Here is a 21919-nt window from a genome sequence, read left to right as displayed (position 1 = left end):
GATCCCTGCGTCGGGAAGATCCCCTGGAGGAGGGCATGGCAACCCACCCAGCATTCTGGTCTGGAGAATCCCAAGGGCTGTACAGTCCATGCGGCCGCAGAGTCGGACACCACTGAGCGGCCTTCACTTTCACTGTCTTTACCGTCTGAGTCCCCAGGGAAGCCCTGGGGCACCTGGACCCTCTAAAACGAGGCAACAGCAGCACCCACAACTGGACAGCCCGGAGCCTGGAGCACAGAGTACGCGTGGAGTGTCGCTGCGCTCGGCTGGGCGGGGGCTGGTCAAGGCCTGTTGCCCCAGCAGTGAGAGGTGTGGGGCGGCCTGGTGGGTGTGGGGGCTGCGCTGGGGAGGCCCAGCTCTTTGAGGGGGTGGGCCAGGCCCGGGCAGGGGAGGGACCTCACCCATGTCCAGGGCACCAGCTGGCCTTGGGCCATGTGGGTCACCCACGGAGATGTGGCCGTGACTCGGGCTGACAGGCACCTGCTGGGTTGCAGCTGCTGCAGGAGACGTAGGCGACTGGCCAGTGAGGGGGCTCAGCCGAATCGAGAGAAGCTGAGTGGCAGTGGCAAGCCGGGGTTCAAGGAGGTGAGAAGGGGCGGTTTCTGGGAAGGCAGACTGAGAAGCCTTCCCGTAGGGTAGGCGGCGGTGGGATGGGGCAGGGCTGCAGGCGAAGAGCTGGAAGGGAGCTGGTGGTGGGGCTGGGGAGGGGTGGGCGCGCTGGGTGCCAGAGACCCCAGGTCGCCGACACCCCTCACTGCCCAGGAGTCTATCCCTCCGCCCCCCGGGTCCTTGCCTGTCCTTGAATACCACGAGGTAGAAAGAGTCCGGCGGGTCCCCAGCAGTTGGGCAGGGACTGCAGTTGGCTTTTCCCAGAGCCCCGGTCCCCACCTCCTGTCCTTCCAAAGGACCCTCCCCACAGGCCTCTTGCCCTCTCCGGCCCCCAACCTCTCCCCGAGACCAGCTCCACCAGCAGCCAGGCGCGTCCCCTCTAAGGTCCCCTTCAGAAAGGGGCAAGGGCGCTGGGGTGCCTCTCGAATTGGGGGTGCCAGGACACGCCGTGAGAGGGTGAGGCTGGGAGCTGTCCCCACAGCGTCCACCGCAGCCCCCGACTGCCTTGTAGACGTCCTGTCGGGGGTCCTGTCGCGGGCGGTGCCACCCCCGCGCCCAGGGCTTGGCTCGCGCCCCCGCAGGAGGCGGGCAGGAGGCCGGGCCCGTGCGCTGCGGGCGGCGGCCGCGGGGGGCGCTGCGGGGGCCGCGGTTAAAGCCGGGGCGCGGGCGCGCGCGCTCAGAGGGAGCCGGGCCGCCGCCGCCGCGCCGCGCCCCCGCCCGCCCGCCCGCCCGACCCCGCGCGCCGGGTCTCCGCGGCCCCCTGGACCCGCAGCGGATCCCGGCCCAGCGCGGGCGGGCGGGTGGGAGGCGACATGGGGAAAATCCAGTCCAAGCACGGTGAGGCGCGGGCCGGCGGGCTGGCGGGCGGGGGCGGACGGGCGCCGGCCACTCACTGTCCCTTCCCTCTCCCCGCGCCCTCCGGCCGCGCCGCAGCCGCTTCAGCCTTCAAGCGAAGAGAGAGCCCGGAAGGTGAGCGCGCGGGGCAGCGGCCGGGGCGCGGGGGACCGAGCCCGGAGCGCGGCGCGCGTGCTGCCCCCGAGGCCTGGGGTGGCGGCAGGGGCCTCGGCGCGGCGCCCCCGACCCCGATCCCAGCCCCGGGCCTGAGCCCCGTGCCCCAGGCCTCGCGGAGAGGGGCGGACGCGCAGGGCGGCGGGCATCGCCAGGCGCAGCGCCCGCGGGCTCACGGGCGTCTCCTTCTCTCCTCGGTGCCGCGTCCGCCCGCGGCCCCGCAGGGGACAGTATCGTGGTGTCTGCGTACATGGGCGGCCGCAGAGGCGCAGAGGAGGCAGAGCGGCGGGGCTGCGCGGAGCACGGCGCCAGGGACAAGCAGGTAGGCGTGGTGGGCCCGGCTGGCTCCTTGGGCCGCGAGCACCGAAGCTGAGCCCCTGACCGGGACCCGGGGTCCGGGGACAAAGAAGGCGGCGGCGCAGATGGCCGGCAGACGGACTGCGGCGGGGCCTAGGGAGCCCCTCCCGCTCCCGGACGGGGGCCTGTGGCCGCAAGGCCTGCGTATCCCAGGCGGGAGCTGGGCGCGGGGCTGGGGCTTGACTTTCTTTAGGATCCATGCGCTGCACAGCCGTGGTGGCGAGTTAAAAGCCACCACGCTGCCCATCTGCTGTGTCGGGGGCTGCTGGGCTCAAGGGAAAGCCAGGCTTCAGGGGCATGGCTGGCCCCCCCAGACTGAAGTTGCTGTCAGCATCAAGGCCCCCATTCCGTACACAGCGCCCCTGTGAGTGGGCGTGGAGGGTGTCCATCCAGGCCTGGGGCGCCAGAGGGGCCTTGGGTGAACCAGACCCCACCCGTCTGCCAGGGTGGGTGGCTCCAGGCACCAGTGTGGAGTGGGTTCGGGTAGATGGCCAGGCCAGACAGCTGAGACCCCTCCTCGCCCACTGCTCGCTCCCCAGTGGCCCCAGGAGTCCACTGCAGACAGAGCGCACCCACTCAGAGGCACGGCAGCTCCCTTTTTGGAAGGACACTCTCTGGCCAGCTGGTAAATGAAACGCTCGGAAGGTGTTTGTAAATGCTCGTGAGGGGCAAGACATGCCCTAAGATCAGGCCCACTTGAGTCGGAACTCCTCCTTTCTGGGAGTCAGGTTTGAATCCCACACCTGTAAAGGCAGGAACCCCGTTAGAGGATTTGCTGGGCACGTCACAGTGCGGCTGGAGGCTGTGTGCTCCTCTGGGCCAGGGGGCCAGGGTAGGGCCGCCCCTCCTCTGGGCCGATCATGTCTGTCTGGGGAGGTGAGTGTTGGTAACGGGGTGCTGTCTCCTGCCTGCTTGGTCCTCCTGCGCGTGAGGAGTCAGAGATGCCGGCAGGTGACGCAGAGCGGTCCCGGGCTTACGCCTCCTCTTCCTGGTGGCCGTCCACCTGGGGGCTTTTTCCCAGGCATGGGCACCTCAGGCCTTGAAACAGGTGGACGAGCCTCCGTCAGCTCGGGATGTGGACCACACAGCAGGTCCCAACACGTTGCCCGTGCGTGTTATTTATGGAGATCGAAAATGACGCTCCCGCTGCATGGCCGTGAGGTGGTGGAGGCCGCCGTGCCGGCCTCTGAGGCCCAGGGACCCCACGCTGCTGGGACGCGTTTGAAGGAGCGGTGTGGCGTGTGGCTCGGGTAGTTCCCTTGTTTTGTTCTCTGCTGTGGTCTGAGTGTTGGCGTCACCCCGAAATTCAGCCTCGCCTCCCTCCACGTGATACCTTGAGGAGGCGGTTAGGGCCCGGGGCCTGAGCCCTCACTGTGGATCAGCGCCTGTGTGAGCCCCAGAGCGCTCGGTGTCCCGTCTACCACGTGGGGTGACAGGCAGCGGGCACGGTCTACGCACCAGGAAGGGGCCCTCACCAGACGCCAAAGTGGCTGGGGCCTCGGTCTGCGACATCCAGGTGCCTCGATCTCAGATGTCCAGCCTCCTCGGTCTCGGACGCCCGGCCTCCTCGGTCTCGGAGTCCAGGCGCCTCGGTCTCGGACATCCGGCCTCCAGGACTGTGTCATGAGTCCTCTTGTTCATTAGTCACCGGCCTGGGTGTGTTGTGGCAGCCGCACGGGCTGAGTCTGCTTTCTAACCCTGAGGGGCAGGCAGAGCGGAGCCTCAGAATAACGGATGGCCCTTTGTGTTTAGCACAGGTCATTGTTCCCTGTCTCCTTCCGTCCTTTCCTTGTTTGGCCGTGGGCTGAGAGCCCCCGACCTGGAGCATGGACCCCTGGCCCGGGAGCTCAGGCGTCTTGCTGCCACGCTGCTGTCCCCTCCCCGAGCACCCCACCTTGGCTCTCCCCGGAGCGTGTCGGTCGGGGGACACTGGGGCCGGCTCTCCCTCTGTCTCGTCTCCAGCCCCAGCTTTGTCTCTGCCTCCCGGGGGAGGCTCCGAGGATGCCCTGCCTGACTGTGCTGTGCCCCCAGGACCTCCAGCTGGGGCCGGCGCGGGGACACGTCCCTCTTCTCTCAAGGCCACCGTGTGCTTCCTTGCGGGTCGCCATGTGGCCACAAGAACGGTGGCCAGTGACCTTGTGCAAATTAAGTGCACATCCCCCCACCTAACCCACCCGCTCCCACGACACACACACGATAAAGGGAACGCGACTGGCTTTGCCCACAAGTCAGGGAGCCCGGGTGGCTCCCAGTGCTCCCCTTGTGCACGTCCAGAATGTCTGGTAAACGTTAGTTTCCCGGCAGGTGGATAGCTGCCTCACGAGCTAGAAGGGTCCTCCTTGTGAATCCGAGAAACGCTCTGTGTTGCTTCAAGGCCACGTGTCCCAGAGGGTGGGGGCGGCTGTGGGGCATTGGCGGGGATGGCACCAAGGGTCCCGGGAGGGGCGGCCGAATCTGCAGGTACTTCACGGAGTCACGGTGCACCATTTGGTGATGCTGTTACCACAGGTGGGGCGGTGGGGGCTGAGGTCACGGGGGAAGGCGGGGTCGGGAGGCTCTGGGGAACCTTGCTGCCCCTCCAGCACATGCATGACCTGTGGGGTCCTGGCAGGCATGTGTGGGCGTCTGGGCACCACGCCAGCCCCAGCAGACATGTTTGGTTTCCTCTCGGGCCCCCTGGGCACCCAGGGCCTGGTGTCTGCTTCCAGACGTGGCCTGGCCACGTGCAAGGCCAGCACAGGTGTGCACGCAGCCCTGGGGGCTCCTCAGGGTTTGAAAGCACCAATCCTAGCCCTGGGGGCCCAGACCCTGCAGATCAGGGAATCGGGAACCCCCTCGAGGTCGGGCAGCGTCCATGTCCCTCTCCCTACCTAGGCTTCCAGAGTTGCAGATGTCCCCCTGGGACCCCACTCAACCTAAGGATGAGCTGGGTGGTCCCAACTAACCCTCACCTGATGAGCCACCCCTCTGGGGACCTCGGAACCATGAGGCCGCTTTGTCAGAAATGCCTGGAGGGGCTGGGGGCAGGGAGGGGGCCTGAGGACCCTGGGAGGGGGCTGCTTGCGGGTGGGCGTGTCCAGGGTGAGTGGCTAGAGTTTGCCTGTTTCTCACCTAGAAACCGGGGAGGGGCTGCCTGCAGGTGCGTGTCCTGGCGACATGCTCACCGGGATCCCCTTGGGACCGGAGGGGCGGTGCAGGGCTGGGGGTCACCTACGGGCCTGCGGCCAATGGTGCTGGATACCCGGGAGGGCCTGAGGGCACCGGGAAGGGCCAGACCCCATGCATGCAGTACCCACTCCACCCAGGCTTCCATGGACAGCACCAGGGCAGCGTGTGTGCCCGTCTCCCTCGTGCTGAGCCACCCTCCCGTGGTGCGGCCAGGACTCTGGGGCGTGGACACAGCCAGGCCGTAGCTGGTGCCCCCGCCTTGGCCGCAGTGCCGCTCCAGGGGACCATATCGGCCGTGGTGTGGCCAGAGGCTGGCGGAGCCCTCCCGAGGGCAGGGCAGGAGGGGCAGTGCCCCCAGGATGGGTGGGAGACATGGACTCACTGCCTGCCCCATGGACACATGGCCTCAACCTCCCCACCTCCATGCCTGCTCTGGGGGGCAGCCCCAGTGAAGCCCCACGTGCAGACCAGGGCCGGTGCTCGGACGGAGGGTGGGGAAGTGCCGGGAGCACCCTGCTGGGGACACTGCTGTGAGAGGAGGGGCCCGCAGGGCGGGGGCGGCTCGGGGAGGCCCGTGCACTGCTGAGGCGTCAGAAACACCAGCTTCCAGAAGTAAGAGAAGCCACGGCGCTGCCCGCTCACCTCGGGACGCGTCCAGGCAGCAGGTGTCCTCACCCGCCTCCCCACCCCTCGTGCAGAAGGAGCTCGAGTGACGTAGGGGGCTTCTGCTGCAGGGCTTGCTCTTTACCTGGTAAGCTGGTCGTGGTCTGCATCCACGCTGCCCACGCTGGTCACTGCTAGCTGGGCTGGAGCCTGAACTGTGACGGCTGACGGGACCCGGACGTCTAACGTGGCTTCGTTCATAAATTTAAGTGGCCACATGGGCGGCCCAACTCTGCACGCTCTGTGTGACACCTCACGGGCCCAAGCCCGCCCCCAGCCAGCTCGGCGGGTCTCACGTGTTTTGCGGAACTGTCCAGAAGTGGTGTGGAGGGTCCCGGAACCGTCCATGAAGCGGTGCAGAGGGTCCCGCAGTCCCCGCTCGCTTTTGAACACGCTGGAGGTTTTGGTCTTGAAATTGGCCGGGGTCCTTCCGGATGTCAGGAAGCAAGGCAGACCCTTGGCACCAGGGTTCAGAGTGTTGGCTTGGTCAGCGCGTGATGTGTCAGGCATCCGTCTCAGACCACAGACGGGCTCGGTGGGGCCGGGGCAGAGGGCCCTGGTCCGGAACCCCTGCTGGAGCTGCCGAAGGAGCTGCGGGAAGGGATGTCCTGCCGCCCATCTGCCCGGTCACGGCTCTCCCTGTGGCCTTGTGAGAACGCACGCCTGACTGTAGGGAGCCGGAGTCTGGTGAGGAGGAAGGGTGGTGAAAGGGTATCTTGCAGGAGAAGATCTGGGGCCCAGCCTCCACTGGCATTGGCGTCTGCGGCTGCCTGGGCTTGGGACTGTGGGCTCAGGGCTCCTCCAGGGACGGTGCCTCCTGCCTCCCAGTAGGCGTCTGTGTGGTTTATCTGAGTCACACTAGGCCCAGGCTCTGCACACGAGCGAGGCGGGGCCCTGCAGGTCCGACCCAGAGCCCAGGTGCCCATGAAGAGCACGCAGGTGGGGTGTCATGGGGCAGCAGGCGTCACGGGGTGGTGGGCTGTCACAGGGCAGGTGGGTGTCACGGGGCGGTGGGTGTCACAGGGGGAGACAGCTCCGCAGGGGGACCGCAGTGCACGGGGCTGAGGCCTCCCAGCATGTGTCTTCCTAGCTTTGGAGGACGGGGCTGGGGCCCTTCTTCTCCTTCCCTTGGTTTGTCTGAAGTGATTAACGCTGTTTTAAAACCGAGCCTGGCACCCACGGGTGTCCTCTGGCATGTTCCCCAGCCCGAGGCGTAGTTCCGGTTCTTTTGGGAGCTTGGTGGATGGTTGCGGCCTTGAATTGGTGGCTTCCGGAACCCTGTGGCCCCTGACCCCATGGCCCCTGACCCCGCGGCCCCCTCGCTCCCAGGGTGGGCAGGTCAGGTGCCCTCAGCCGCAGGCCCAGTGCTGCCCAGAGGGAGGCCCTGGCTCGGACCCGGTGCAGGGCCTGCAGTCAGCTCCGCCCTCCCGCCAGGTGTCCTCCCCTAGGAGGGCACTGAGGTGCCTCTGCCCTCCTGGCTGCCGTGAGGGGCGCCCAGGCCCTTCCTGCGGCTTGTCCTGGGGAAGAACCGTGGGCGTTGTCTGGGTGCTGGGACGGAGGGACCCCCGGAGCTGCGCTGAGGTTCCAAGGGGAAACCTGGAGAAGGGTGGGAGGCGAGAGCAGGCCTCCTGCTCTGGGGGCTCGTCTGCTGCTCCCAGACCACGCGGCTGCCCCGGGCCAGGGCCGCTTCTGAGATGAGGTCATTACGTAACAGATGTTTTCCGAAGAGTAAATGCAAGAGGCCAGCAGGTCCGTGAAAAGGCGCTGGACGTCCTAGTCACCAGGACTGCAGCGAGGCGTCACCTCCCCTCGGGGCTGCTGCCGCCAGAACAGCACAGATAACAAACACTGGGGAAGGTGTGGAGGGAAGGGAGCCCCCTCCGCTGTTGGTGGGGACGAAAACGGTGCGGCCGCTATGCAGAACACTGTGGAGACGCCTCAGAAATGACAAACAGAAGTGCCAGGCAACCCCGCAGGCTCCCTCCTGGGTACAGATCCAGAGAAAGCAGAACTAACTCCAGGAGGCGGTGTGCAGCCCACGTTCCCCGCAGCGTTGTTCACAGTGGCCTCGACAAGGCTGAGGCTGAAGCTCCAGGACTTTGGCCACCCGACGCAAAGAGCTGACTGCTTGGGAAAGACCCTGATGCTGGGAAAGATTGAGGGCAGGAGGAGAAGGGGACGACAGAGGATGAGATGGTTGGATGGCATCACTGACTCAGTGGACATGAGTTTGAGCAAACTCCAGGAGATAGTGAAGGACAGGGAAGCCTGCTGTGCTGCAGTCCGTGGGGTTGCAAAGAGTTAGACACGACTTAATAACTGAGCAACAGGACACAGAAGCAACTTAAGTGTCCTTTGATGGTGGATGAATGGATAAAGAAGATGCGGTGTGTATATGCAGTGGAATATTTCTCAGCATAAAGAAAAAAAATCTTGCCCCAAACATGGATGGACCTTGAGGTCATGGTGCTACGTGAAGTAAGTCAGGCAGAGAAGAACAAATACTGTGTGATCTCTCACCTACGAAGACTAGAAATATGTAAACACGTTTATAAAACAAGCTCCCCGTTGCAGAGAATGAATTGGTTGTGGGAGGTGGGGGTGAGGGTGGGAGGAACGGGTAAAGGCGGCTGGAAGGTTTCAGCGAGGCAAGTGCAGGTCTGCTCAGGACTCTCTCTATCTTTCACGGGTGGCATCGCAAATGAATTGTTCTTGAGTCAGTTTTGGTTCCTGTTTGTGAAACCAGGGAAGGGGCGCCGGTCTCCGCTCCGGCCCCAGGGGTCTGGATGCAGCCACAGAGCCGGGTGTGGGTGTCGCCTCCCTGCAGGCGTTTCCACCTGAGGTTGTGGGTGCTTCCAGAGGTAGGGAAGCCCACATGCTTCTCAGAGCAGCTCAGCCCTTGGGGTCCTGGGCTGCAATCAAGTGTAAGCCTTCTGCGTCTCCAGCACGCTTGCCTCTGCTGGGGACACTGGCGTCACGTGTGAACATGTGGGGCCTTCTCAGCTAAAAACACAAAGCTGAAAACGCGTAGGGTTCTTCTCTACTTTGGAACTGATCTTTTGAAATGGGAAACACGAGGCTTTAGTACGGGTGGAAGGGAATGAAAGTCCAGTGGTTTTTCCAGAGGAAGAGCTCAGGTAGAGGAAGATGAACCTGAGTCTGCATTTCAGACCCGGCGGCAGGAAACCTCCTCTGCCCAAGTGCGCTGGCGGGCTCGATGGCTCCCGCACAGGGGCACGGGTGTCTTGTCAACACTCTGTGTGCGCCGTGACCTCGGCGGCTGGGGGCTCAGAGGGGAGGGAAGGGGCGGGCACCAGGAGGTGGATCCCGGGGATCTTCCTTTCTCTGCGAAGCTCCTCTTTGTTGGCTCTGAAGACTGAGCCGGTAGTGGGCACGACTGGGAGAAAATGAAGTCTGCAGATTTGTTGCAGAATGATTTTGTGTTAAATGAAAAGCCAAGTTCCAGGATGCTGAGAATTGAAATCACTGAAGTTTTTTAGTATATGTTATGGACACGTCTCGATTCTCTGTGGTAGAGATTGTGTGTGCATCCATGTATATGTGGGTGTGCATGCACCATATACGTGTGTGTACACGCATATATGTGTGTACGTGTACATGTGTTTATTGTGTTCATGCATATACGTATGTGTGCTCACACATGTATGTGTGTGCGTGTGTACATGTGTGTGCATGTGTAAATATGTGTGCTTCTGTCTGTTGTGCTCATGCATATATGTATGTGTTCTCGCACACATATATGTGTGTATATATGCATTTGTACATGCGTGTATGTGAGTGTACATGAATGTGTATGTGTGCACATCATTGTTCAGTTGCTCAGTCGCGTCTGGCTCTTTGTGACCCCGTAGACTGTATCATGCCAGGCTCCCCTGTCCTTCACTGTCTCCTGGAGTTTGCTCAAACTCATGTTCATATGTGCACATGCGTATGTGTATAGGTTCATGCATATGTATGTCATCTGTGCACACATGTGCGTGCATATGTTGTGTTTGTGAGTATATTGTGTGTTCACACACATGTATATACCTGTGTGTATTCATGTGTACACGTGTGTCTGTACATACATGCGTGAACATGCATGTGTGTATGTGTGTGCGCACATGTCTGTGTGTGTGTGCTTGTATATAGGGCATATAGGGTTTCCCTAGTAGCTCAGACGGTAAAGAATCCACCTGAATGCAGGAGACCTGAGTTTGATACCTGGGTCGGGAAGATCCCCTGGAGGAGGGCATGGCAACCCGCTCCAGTATTCTTGCCTGGAGAATCCCATGAACTGAGGAGCCTGGCGGGCTGCAGTCCATGGGGTTGCAGTGAGTTGAACATGACTGAGCAGCTGGCACTTCTTTTCACGCTGTGCAGCTTCTCACTGGCTCTGCATTTATTACGTTTTCCCTGCACACACCTTAAAGGTGCAGCGAAGTCGCTCAGTCGTGTCCGACTCTTTGCGACCCCGTGGACTGCAGCCTATCAGGCTCCTCCGTCCATGAGATTCTCCAGGCAGGAATCCTGGAGTGGGTTGCCATGTCCTCTTCCAGGGGATCTTCCTGACTCAGGGATCAAATTCACATCTCTTACGTTTCCTGCATTGGCAGGCAGGTTCTTTACTACTAACGCCAGATACATTCTGTATTTTTTTGACCAAAATGAGTGAAGTCGTGAGCAGCTGTGGTGGGTAAGACGTCCTCACCCAGGACCTCAGTTACGGAGCAGGCTGGCCCATTAGGTCTGTAGGTGTTTACTTTAGGAGACCCTTTGATCCCCAGAGAACTGAGTTTCTAGGCCTAAATTCCAAATCTGGTTGTTAGGAAGTCTGGTTGAACGGCGCTCACCCAGGAGCCCTGCTGCACAAAGTCTCAGAATGCCCTCGGGTCCTGGAGCTTTGTGGGGACCCTGAAGGCCCCTTCCCCGACACTGTGTCTGCCTTAACTTGCACTTTAACGTCAGGAGTTGACAGTCACGGCCACGCCAGCCCCTCTGATGGAGCCCCTCCGTAGGCCTCACTGCGCATGTGCTAGAATTATTAAGCCTCAAACCTGCATTGTCCCCTCTAAGGCTATTCAGCCGCTGAAGCCGCGACCCCAGCTGTTAAGCCGCCAGGCCTTTCCTGCAGCCTGTGGAGCAGCCTCCATCTCCCTGACAGTGTGTCTGTGATGTGTCCCCACCAGGCCTTCCGTCAGGGGTGCGGGTAGGTCTGCCTCTACCCTCGATCTCTCCCACCGAGGCCACTGCCTCTCCTGGGCCCTGCGCCTTCATCCCCAGCCATCTGCCCTCCCCTCTGCTGCCCCCCTGCCCTCCCACTCTCCCCCCAGTGCCCCGTCCTTGCCTTCTCCTGCAGGACCCAGTTCTTTCCAGAGCCTGGGGAGCCCAGCCGCCCCCGCCCCAACTCATCCCATACCAGTCCTGCCCCGTCCAGCGTCCTGACAGCCTGAGCAGGAGCCCAGGGGCTCCCCTGGACCCTCACTTGGCCCAGGTCACCCTTGCATGACACATCACCCCCTTGTCCAGCCCCAGGCACTGCCTGGAAGTGACCTTGGTACCTGGTAGCACGAGCCTGGTGGGCACTGCCCGGGGTCCTGGCCTCTGCCCACTCTGCCTGTCCAGGGTGTTGCCTGCCAGGGTGGGAGGTGAGGCCAGGCTCTGTCTCTGATCAGCAGGCCCCCATGGCCAACCACTCAGGAGGCAGGGCTGGTGTGAGCAGGCCAGGGTGGAGGGCCCGCAGGGCAGCAAGGGGCGCAGCCAGAGAGGGGCGCTGCGAGCCTGGGAGACAGTGGCTGGGGGTGGAACCAGCAGGAGGGAACACGTGGGGCCACTCAGTGAACACACCTTCAGGACAGCATCTGTGACCCGGGGTGTGGGCTCTGCAGCCCGAGCGTCCCCGTAACCTGAGAGTCCACCACGCCCCGAGCGTCCACCCAGCACTGGGGCCACCCTCTTCTGAGGGACTTGGGACAAGAGGCTGTTCCACCGGGAGCCGCTCGGCCTGGAGGACACCCTCACCCCCTGCTCCGTCCTCGCCCTGCGCGCGCCCCTCCTGTCCCCCAGCCTCCCCCCACCCCCGTCTTCCCTCTCTCCCCTCTGCCTGGACTGCCATCCACACTGGGCCTCTCCTGCTCCCCTGCAGACAGCTCACCTCAGGACTCAGGAATCCGCCCCACACAGGCCCTGGAAGCACCGTTGACCTTAGGTTCCTCGGCGCCAGTGTTTCCAGGACCCAGAGCTCCCAAGCCATAAGGGGGCTGCAGACACTGAGTGGACCACCTGTATTTGTAACGGAACGGGGCCAGTCTGAAGGCAGCGGAGGGGCTGGGGCAGTTCCTGGGGGTTGCGGGCAGCCGGGCTCTCCGCTGGGGACCCTCTGGGTTCTGGTCACGGCTGCCAGTCCTCAGATCCGTCACAGGAAGCTGAGCCTGTCCTCTGGGGCCCCCGAGTCTGGAAGGCGTGCCCTGGGAGCAGGAGGCCTGTCCTTGGGCCACGCCATGACCTGCACTGTGACCCGCGCTGCAGTCTCTCCCCACTCAGGCCAGAGGAGGGGCCTGGCTTCCGCTGGGTTTCTGGCTGATGTACTTCCTGTCTGTCCCCATTTGAGGGGGACGGGGCCCCGTGAGCGTGTGCATGGGCGGTCCCTGCACCCCGTCCTCCGGGGTTCACCGCACCCCGTCTTCTTGGGGAGTCACCGCACCCCATCCTCCTGGGGGGTCACCGCACCCCATCCTCCTGGGGGGTCACTGCACCCCATCCTCCTGGGGGGTCACCGCACCCCATCCTCCTGGGGGGTCATCGCACCCCATCCTCCTGGGGAGTCACCATACCCCGTCCGCGTGCTGTTGGAAAGAGGTGGAGGCGGTGGTCAGTGGCCAGTCCAGACTCTCGGCTGGCTGGCGGCTCCCGGACTTCGGGGCTGCTCCCTGTCCCAGAGCCCGCGACTGTGACCTTAGTGGAAAGGGGTCTCTGCAGATGCGACTGAGTGAAGGGTCTCGAGATGAGAGGTGGTCCTGGGGCCCTGACTGTCGCCTCCTGTCTTTGTAAAGGGGCGGGCGCGGGTCCGACCTCGGACAGAAGACGCACGCCCAGAGGCTGAGCGGCCACAGAGCGGAGGCTGGGGGCGCAGACATGAGCCCAGGGTCCCCAGAGCCAGAGAGGCAGGAAGGGTCCCTGCCCCCGGAGCCTAGGGGGCTCCCCTCCACGCCACGAGTCCTGACTCTGGCCTCAGGTGTGAGCTGCCTGGCTGGGGACCACTTGTTATGGCCCCGGGACACAGACGCACTGTCCCTCGGGCCCTGGGGTCCTGGGGGGGCTCCTCTCTTGAAGCCCAAATCCCCAGATCCGCGCGCTGAGCCCCCAGGGACAGAGCGGGAACCAGCCTGTCTGTGAACAGGGTCTGTGAACAGCGTCGGAAGGGACTTTGAGTCCTGGCAGCATTGGGAGGGGGGGTGGTCGGAATATGAGGGCTCCCCCCAGGCTTGCCGCAGATGCGCTGCACACAGGGGCCCTGGGCGTTTTTTCTGGGCAGGCTCTTTATCCGGGTGACGGTGAAGCGGGTTTGTAAAAGCCATCTTCCCACGTGCTCCGCCACCACACAGATGCACTGTCTCCCTCGGGGATCTTTCAGGGACTCTAGAGCCGGAGGGCCTCTACCCGAACAATAGTGGGGCTTCCTAGGGACCTGGCCGCCCTCGAAGCCTGGGAGTGTTTCCTGAGATCGCAGAGGCACTGAATCTTGAAGGAACGTGTGAATCTGGACGCTGGAAAAGTAGACGAGTTCAGGGGGTGGTCGGCAGCACCACCGGAGCGTCCTCCTTCCTACCCAGCCGACCACCCCGCAGCCCGTGGCCTCCGATGGGCACGTGTGTCCTGCCCCTCGACCAGGCTGTGTGTCCCCCGCCCCGGCCCACCTGCAGGGTGGACCGCCCAGCGTCCCCGGCTCCAGTGGGCGGAAGGGGACCCTGGCAGAGGAAAAGTGTGGCTGGGCCTCCTGGCTTCTCAGGGGAGGCGGGGGTCCGAGCCTTTCCATGAACTCCCCCGACACCTCCGTGCCTATCGCCCCCACCTGGGCAGGTGGGCCGCCTCCGGCGTTGCAGCGGGACCTGGCCGGGCCGCAGTCACTTGCTGGGAGGGACCGAGAGTTCAGGGCTGCGCCATGCCTCGTGGGGTGGATGTGCTCTAGTATCTGGGGTTCAGGGCAGTCATGCCCGGGGAGGCGATGGTGGGCTCCCTGAGACCCCCTCAGCCTAAGGGGCCGGGACGGGGCAGCAGGAGCCTGCAGCAAAGGCAGAGGCTGCCTGACGGTGATGGAGAGGGACGACCTGGAGGGGAAAGTGTCCGGTGTGAGGGCCTCGGCCCGTCCCTGGCAGCCAGAGCACCAGGCTGAAGGAGGGCCCCTCGGACGCTGGAGGATGGGGCACGATCTTCCCCTGCTGGGGGCCCCCGGGGTCGGCAGGAGGCCAGGCCTGGGTCTGAGCAGGCTGGGTGGTGGGCTGGGCCACCCGCAGGCCCCTGCTGGCAGGTAGAGGAGCCCCAGGTGCCTTGGGGACAGAGCCATGTCCCTCAGCAGAGTCGGAGGCGGTTGGTGCCAAGGACTGTCCAAGCGGGGCCGGGATGGGGGGTGGGAAGGTGGGGCTGGAGGGTTTGTAGGTGGAGGCTGGGGCTCCCTTGAGGAGAGGGGGAGGGCACGAGATGGGAGTTTGCTGCTGGGGAGCGTCTGCAGCTGGGGGCTCTGCCTGGGGACAGAGGCCAGCACAGGTGGCCTCCCAGGAGGGGTGGGGCCCGGGCAGAGCCTGTGCGTGTGTGGGGAGGTCATCTGTTCACCCCCAGTCTTGCTGGAAGGCCTGGGTTTTCCAGCCACGTAGGAGGTCGCCAGCGGGGTGGCTGCACGTCTGGCCAGCAGCCCTGAGCTGCGTGTCCTACATCCTAAGTTCTTGGCCCTTCTGTTGAGCTGCAGCAGCGCAGGTGAGAGGGCATCTGTGTGTAACCAGGATGGATGGGACGCAAGTCACCAGTCACGGGGCCGAGCGTGGCTGCGCTTCCCGCAAGTCTCCTCGCCCCCTTGTCTGATAGCTCCACGTCTCAGAGACTGCTGGTGACCTGCCGGATCTCACACCGGCCTGTCCTCCCGTCAGGGTGTGTGGAGGAACGGGTGTGTGGAGGAACGTTCCGAGTGTCCTGAACCCCCAGCCCCGTTAGGGAATGCAGGCACCGTCTGGGGAGGTGGGCACGTCCGTTGCTGATCAGGGACTGCTTGGTTTTGCCCTTGGTGTGTTTGTGATCGTAGCGTTGGGAGCATCTCGGTCCCACCAAGGCTCACACAGACCCTGTCCTGACCCCTCCCCAGCCCAAAGCACGTATTAACATCTCATCTGTAACCGGCGCCGCCTACCCAAAGTAAGCGCTCAGGTTATTTTAAAACAAAAAGATGGAAGGAATTATTGAACTTCCGACTCTCTTAAGCTCACATGTAGAGGCCACGGGTGGGTTTTGCTCTTCCTTTGCACACTCGGCCGAGCCCGGCGAGCAGTGAGGAGATTCTCGGGTCCCCCACCCCATGGCCCGGGGGCCGAGTGCTCAGGGCCAGCCTCCCCGCCAGCCCTGGGGCTCCGGCGGGTCCCCAGGGGCGGGTTTGGATGCTTCCCCACTGAGACTGGCTCTTTTAAAGAAAGGCTGTGCCCAGTCTGGTCTCAGATCCTTAGATTCCGGGGAGGTGCTTCCTGCCGCTTTTCTCGCCTCTGTGATTTAAGGAGGTGAATACAGGGGCCTCTACTCCAGGTGGGGTCGTCAGGAGCCACGCAGGATCTGAGCCTCCAACCACCAGCCCAACGGGGAGGCTGGCCAGGCCCCTGGAGGGGAACGTGGTGAGAGCGGGCCATCCGAGCTGGGGGGCGGAGTCCTCAAAGGCACTTCCTGCCAGTGCCTGAGCCCCTGGGTCCACCCGTCTGTGTTCTGGCCCCGCAGCACGTGGCAAGGACCGCAGGGCCCACAGCCCCCCTGGATGTCGGCTGGCCCCGGCTTCCCCCTGTGATGCAGTCCCTGGGGCCGCCTGACCTGCCTCTGGCCAGGCACTGCGCCTGCTCCCCGCAGACACCCGGAACCTCCGCTTCACAGCTCACTTTGATGTTATGGAAAAAGTTCAACTTAAAGCCAGGGTCTTATGATTGGAATTTATCTTGGTGTCCGCGGGGCAGAGCGCTCAGGCTGGAGTCCGTTTGGCTGGAGGGCCCTTGTGTTGGTATGCGGGGCGACCTCAGGGCCCTCCGAGCTGGGCCAGCGGGTGCGTCCCATGGCGGCGGGCTGCGTGGCGGAGGCAGCGGCGTTTCCGTAACCCGGTGTTTGGTTTCCTACTAAAGCGAGCTCGGGCACACCGCCCGCCTGGCCTCTCGAGGAAACTGAAAGTCACCTGCTTCTAAGCGGCGTGACCGGGGGGTGCGGCGGTTAGGGTCAGGGCCTCCGAGAGGAGGATGCTGGGGGGCGCCTGGGAGCCCAGGAGACAGACGGGCAGGGCCCCCTCCGCCCTGGGTCCAGCCCCGCTCGCCCAGCGTCTGTTCTGACCCTGGGGTTGGCTCTGCCAGCTCCGGGGACTCAGTTCTGTGGTTTCCCAGCTTGGCTGGAAGGTTGGTCCTGTAACTGGCCTCAGGATCGGCCGTGGGGGGTGGGGGCGGGGGGCGTCTTCTGTCTGCGTCCTTGGCCCAGCCCCGCGAAGGAGGCGCCCCCTGCAGCCCTGGCCACCCGGTTCCTGGGCCTTGCTGGGGCGCTCCCTGGCTCTTGTCCAGCTGGGGCGGGAGGTGCCATGTGCCGGCCAGTGAGCTCGCCCGTTCACGGCCCGGCTTCTGGTCTGTGCCCGCGTCGCTCAGCAGAAGCTGGGCAGAGAGACTTGTTCTTGCTGCCCCGTGCCCTCCGGTGAAGGCCATGTCCTTGGGGGTGATGCAAGCTGCACTGAGAAGCACTGGCCCGTCCTGGGCCCTGCGTCTCGTCCGGGGCCCTGTGTCTCGTCCTGGAGGCGGTTCTGACGGAGCCAGCCACGCCCAGGGATGGGCGTGTGTCACGTTCAGAGCCCGAGGCTGAGTGAGCGTGGAGAGGCTGGTGCTCCTGCAGCCGGAGCGTGATGCCCAGGAGGCAGGTCCGGTGCCCGCCCCCGAGCTCGGGTGGGCGTTCATGGTCTGTGCCGTCCCTTCTCCCTGCAGGAGCTGCTGGGCGGGGACCTCAGGGAAGGGCCTTTCCGCGACAACCAGTGTCCCCTCGAGGGTGAGTCCCACTCCCCAGCCCTCACTAATGCCCCCTGCCCCGGACACCCTGAACCACCCTCACCGTGCACCCCTCCACTTAGCCCCCAGACCCCGGCCAGCCCGGGTTTGAAGCTGCCACAGCCAGGCGGACAGGGCAGGGGTGCGCCCCGGGCTGGGGTCACCCTGAGGGCCGCTCTGGCCTCCCTCCCAGGCCACCTGATGCCCTGTGCCAAGAATCTCAGCTCAGACCCTTCTGGGGGGTCCCACCCACCCCCCTGCGCCTGGGGACACCGGGCCCACCCCCACCACCTGCCCCTGGGGACGCTAGGCCTGCCCAGCCCTCCCCCTGGGCCGGGACGACAGGCCCACCCCCCAACCCCGCAGTGATGCTGCCTCCTGAGAAGGCCGAGGCCTGCGAGGGGCCAGGACAGCTCTTCTGCGTGGACGATGGAGAGAGAGCGGCGAGCCGCGAGGGCGCCCGAGGGCTGGGCAAGCGGCGCCTGAATGTGGACGTAGGTCTTTGTCCCACTCCCCCTCCCGTGGGTGCCCGGGGTGGTAGGCTCTGCTGGGCGGAGGGGTCCCCATGCGCCTGGCCAGAGCTAGCCGCTGTGGCCCCACGTAACCCGCGGGACTTTCCCAGGCTTCAGTGCCAGAGCCATGGAAATGACCCAGAAGCCGGGTCATGCACGGACCGTCACGTCTCCCTGCCCGGCCAGGAGGGGCAGGGACTGGTCCCCGGAGGACGGGGCAGGGTTGGGGGCCCGGCGAGTGGGTGAAGATGACCCTCCGCCCACCCCGTGCCCCCCAGGCGGTCCAGTGCGACGTCTCGGTGGAGGAAGACGATCACCAGGAGTGGACGTTCACGCTCTACGGCTTCGACAACAGCGGCAAGGCCACCAGAGAGGTGATGGTCTGGCGCTGGCGGCAGACAGATGAGGAGGCCCGGGTCCCACGGTGGGGACACGGCTGGGCCCTCCAGGCGGGAGGAGAGGCAGGAAGCTTTCCCGGGTCAGGCTGCGGGGAGGGAGCCACTGCAGGGCAGGACCCAGGTCACCAGCAGGGCCGGCTGGAGCCTCGTCTGTCCCCCCTGTGACCAGCCGCTGTCTGTGCCGTTCCTGGTGGAGCCCGACACGCCTGTCTCTGCCCTGGCCAGCAGCCCCTCAGCAGGGCCGTGAGGGTCCCAGGGGTGCCCCCGGCACGCCGCTCTGCTGCCTTCTGTGACCAGGAGGGCAAAGGGCCCCTCAGAAGGAAGCAGACACGGAGGATGACTGAGACAGCGTGTCTGAGTTAAAAGCAGCTCTGATCGTTTGCTTGCTAAGCCCTTTGAACTCAGACCCAGTTTGAACTTGAAAAGCTCAGAGAGACGTGGTGGTTCCAGCAGGGCTGCCGGCTCAGGCCTCTCGGTGCCTCCGCGGCGCAGAGGAGTGGGAGGCAGGCAGCGGGCAGCGGGCAGCGGGCGGCCTGGGCTGGCCCCCCAGTCCTCCTGTGCCCCGACGTCTGCCCGCCACCCCCGCCCAGGACATGTCCAGCCTGATGCACACCATCTACGAAGTCGTCGACGCCTCGGTGCACCGCTGCTCGGGCAGCAGCAAGACCCTCCGTGTGAAGCTGACCGTCAGCCCCGAGCCCTCCAGCAAGAGGAAGGACGGGCCCCCTGCCGCCCAGGGTGAGGGCCCAGGCTCCTGGTCCCTGCCTCCCCGCCCCACGCTGCCGCTCCCCCGAGGGCCCACTCACCGTGCGGGATCGGGGGGTGTTAACTATGACCTCCGCTCAACGTCCACCTCATGGCAGAGGGCTCCGTGGCATCCTGAACACAGAGAGCGAGGCGCGGGCTGGGGACAGTTCCGTGAAGGACTGGGTGTGCAGGAGCGAGTGAGGAGAGAATGAGTGCGTGCAAGACTGAAGGTGCACGAGTGAGTGAGGAGTGACCGGCGTGAGTGGGGAGTGACGAATGAATAAGGGACTGACTGAACGTGCGGATGAATGCGTGAGTGACGAATGAACAACTGGACCGATGCACGAGTGAGTGAAGGTGTGAATGAGCGCGTGAATGCGCGGGGGCTGGTGAGCACGCGGGCAGAGGAAGTGGGTGAGTGGAGGCTGCCCGCCACGTCCCCCGCTTTCAGACCGCGAAGCCAGTCGCTGCAGGGCGGAGGCGGAGCTCAGTGAGGACCCCAGGGTGGCCGACAGGAGGCTGTCCGCACACGTCCGGTGAGGGCCTGGGCCCCGGCTCTGCTCCCCTTGGACGGGAGCACCCTGGCCACACCCCTGCTTCCTGCAGGCCTCAAGGGCTGTCCCCTTGGGGTGGCCCCAGGCGCTCCCTGCCATGGGGTGGGTGGCCGGCCCCTGGGTGGGAGCTGGACAGGCCCAGTGTCGTCTGAGAGGCCGCGGGGCTTCACGGGCATCGGGGGGGTGTTCTCCGGACCCTCAGCCCGCTCGGTCCCGGGCCCCATGGTTCCACCCCCAACAGCAGCGGTCATGGAGCCCTCACCAGCTCCCGGGCGACGACGGTGGCGGAGGCCACAGGGTGGCACCAGAGTCCTGGGGCCCAGTGGGCCCTGCTTGTCCTCGACCTCGCAGGTCAGAGCAGCGGAGATCAGAGCTATAACCCCTCCGCTCCTCTCAGGAGGCCGAACGCCGACCCCCACCCCTGCTCGGAGCGGGGGCCCTACTGCGTGGATGAAAACACGGAGCGGAGGAACCACTACTTGGACCTGGCCGGAATCGAGAACTATGCATCCAAGTTCGGACCAGGTGAGTCCCGGGGGCCCGGCCCCCGGGCACCAGGCCTGCAGGTCACGGGTCCTGGCAGCAGCGGGTCCAGCGGGACAGACCCGGCCCCGTGGAGGCCCTCACGGCTGCTGTGTCTGCAGGGTCCCCCCCGACGCAGGCCCGGCCGGAGCCCCCCGCCAGGGCCTCGCACCCGCAGGGCCGGTCCCGCTCGCAGGAGTCAGACGTGCACGCCGCCCACCATCGCCGCTGCCCGGGGCTGGCCGAGTTCGCCCTGCCGGCCGCTGAGCCGCTGCCCCGGGCCCTGGACCTGCCGCCCCGGCCGAAGGGCCCCGAGCGGCCGTTCCTGAGGTCCCCCCAGGGCTCGGGCCGGCCCCCCGGCGCGCCCAGCGGGCTCAGGCCCGGGCGGTCCTTCAGCTTCCACCCGCCCGCCCCGCTGCCGCAGGCACCCCTGGAGGCCCACCCCCTCCCGCAGCCGCCGCCCCCGCCCTACGGCCACCGGCGGTGCCGGCAGAGGGCGCGGGAGGGCCACTCGCCGCTGAAGGCCGCGCCGGGCCCGCCCGCGGCGCTGGAGCAGGAGCTGCCGCCTGTGCTGCTGGGCGAGGCCTTCGCGGGGCCGGCCGTCCAGCGGCACGAACACCACCACCACCACGAACACCACCACCACCACCACCACCACCACCACGCGGCCTAGGGCCCCCGCCCGGCCCCCGCTCGGCCAGCGGCCCGCGGCCCTGGGTGTCCCCACCACCATGCGGCCTAGGGCCCCCGCCCGGCCCCCCCTCGGCCAGCAGCCCGCGGCCCTGGGTGTCCCCCCAACCAAGCTTTCCGTGTCGTCCCTAAACACGCGTTCGCTTTCAGATGCCTGCGCCTGCTTCTGTCGTGATTCCAGTGTGAGGCCCAAGGGCAGGAGGGAACTGCTGGCTGCTCCTGGCCTGTTTTTTTTCCCCGGAGAGCAAGCGCTGGGGAGGCTTCGCTTGGGGCGGGGGGCGGGCAGGGGTGCCAGCCTCGTGGTCACCCGGGACTGGGTGGACGGGGCCCTTGCAGCTCCTACAGCTCATCCTCATGAAGCTGGGAGGGCGGTCAGGGAGCCGCTGCTGCCCGAAGCCGGGGGGTGTGTGTGGCCTGCAGACAGGGGAGGCAACTCCCCATCAGTCGTCCGGGAGCCAAGAGGAAGCAGGCTGTGGGGGTGCCCCCAGCACCCTGAGAGGACGCAGAGGCCGCGGCGGGGTTGGGGAGGTGTGGGCGCCCCTGATGATGCACGTGGATGGCTGGGCGGAGGTGGCCTCCTGTCCTCCGTGGGCTCGAACGTACCCCATGGAGCGCTGCACACAGCTTCAGCTTTGGGAAAGCGCCCTTCCCACTGGGAGGCCGGGAGAGAGCTACCAGGAGAGAGCTGCAGGGAACAGTGCGCCCAGCGTCCTGGAACCTCGGCCTGTGGATCCCCCTGAGGCCCGATGTGGCCGCCGCTTAGCCCAGGACAGGCCACTTGTGAATTTGTGCTGCTGGTTTTGTATTTCCTCCTTGGCACTGTTTTTACGGATAAAGCAACTTGGTGGTCAACCTGTGATTGCGTTTCCTCAGTCATAATAAAAATACGTGCATTTGGCAACATGTCACACCTCGTCTTCAAGTGAGTTTTCAGTAGAGCTGATAGATCCACCTCCGCCAGCGCGTCTGGCCCCAAGTGCAGACAGCTGGCCGCTCGGCCGGGACAGGCGTGCTCCTGGGGGAGACGGTGTGTCCGTGTCCATGACCTGCAGGGAGGCCACAGCTCCGTGTGTACGGCTCACTCTTGCCCCCCGTCACTGCTCCCAAAACGAAAAAGAGAAAAGCCTGAGCCCGAAGTTGGCTTCACGTCACGCGAATGCGTTTGCTCTGCTGCTTCAATCATGTCTGACTCTGTGCAGCTCTGTGGACTGTGGCCATTTGCTCCTCCAGGGGATCCCCCTGATCAAACCTTCATCTCGAGAAGACCCCCTAAGCCTGAAATTGCGTTCATGCTGTGGGGCCTTTTCAGCTACTGTCTGGGGGGCTGTGTGGACTGAGGTTAGGCGGCGGCGCTGGCTCTCTGCAGATAGAATGTCTGGAGAAGGCGGCGCCCTACGCCTCCGGGCCTCCCCCTCCAGACCCCGTGTTCACGGCTG

General features: G+C 65.0%; 1 protein-coding gene across 2 annotated transcripts; it reads left to right on the top strand.

Annotated features, from left to right (window-relative positions):
- The first annotated feature begins 1290 nt into the window (after positions 1-1290).
- Positions 1291-21391, top strand: NKD2 (NKD inhibitor of WNT signaling pathway 2). 2 transcript variants are annotated; one of them, XM_070357771.1, is made up of 10 exons: positions 1291-1446; positions 1543-1578; positions 1842-1939; positions 17001-17061; positions 17406-17554; positions 17851-17946; positions 18561-18708; positions 19169-19253; positions 19669-19796; positions 19916-21391. In XM_070357771.1, exons 1-10 carry the CDS (start codon positions 1422-1424, stop codon positions 20464-20466), a joined length of 1377 nt encoding a protein of 458 aa, XP_070213872.1. In that variant the 5' UTR covers positions 1291-1421; the 3' UTR covers positions 20467-21391. The 2 variants fall into 2 exon arrangements, with proteins under 2 accessions (XP_070213872.1, XP_070213873.1); XM_070357772.1 differs by having other exon boundaries at positions 1292-1446; positions 17427-17554.
- The last annotated feature ends 528 nt before the right edge of the window (positions 21392-21919 follow it).

The sequence above is a fragment of the Bos mutus genome, chromosome 20 (genome assembly GCF_027580195.1).
Source record: "Bos mutus isolate GX-2022 chromosome 20, NWIPB_WYAK_1.1, whole genome shotgun sequence".
Taxonomy (NCBI): domain Eukaryota; kingdom Metazoa; phylum Chordata; class Mammalia; order Artiodactyla; family Bovidae; genus Bos; species Bos mutus.
This window is presented reverse-complemented; position numbering and strand designations above follow the sequence as displayed.

Bases quoted from the DNA above. Each gene is read 5' to 3' on its own strand.
- NKD2 (XM_070357771.1), top strand. From the start codon at position 1,422: ATGGGGAAAATCCAGTCCAAGCACG. The intron at 1,579-1,841 runs GTGAGCGCGCGG...GCGGCCCCGCAG, and splicing joins GCGAAGAGAGAGCCCGGAAG to GGGACAGTATCGTGGTGTCT. The intron at 19,797-19,915 runs GTGAGTCCCGGG...CTGTGTCTGCAG, and splicing joins TGCATCCAAGTTCGGACCAG to GGTCCCCCCCGACGCAGGCC.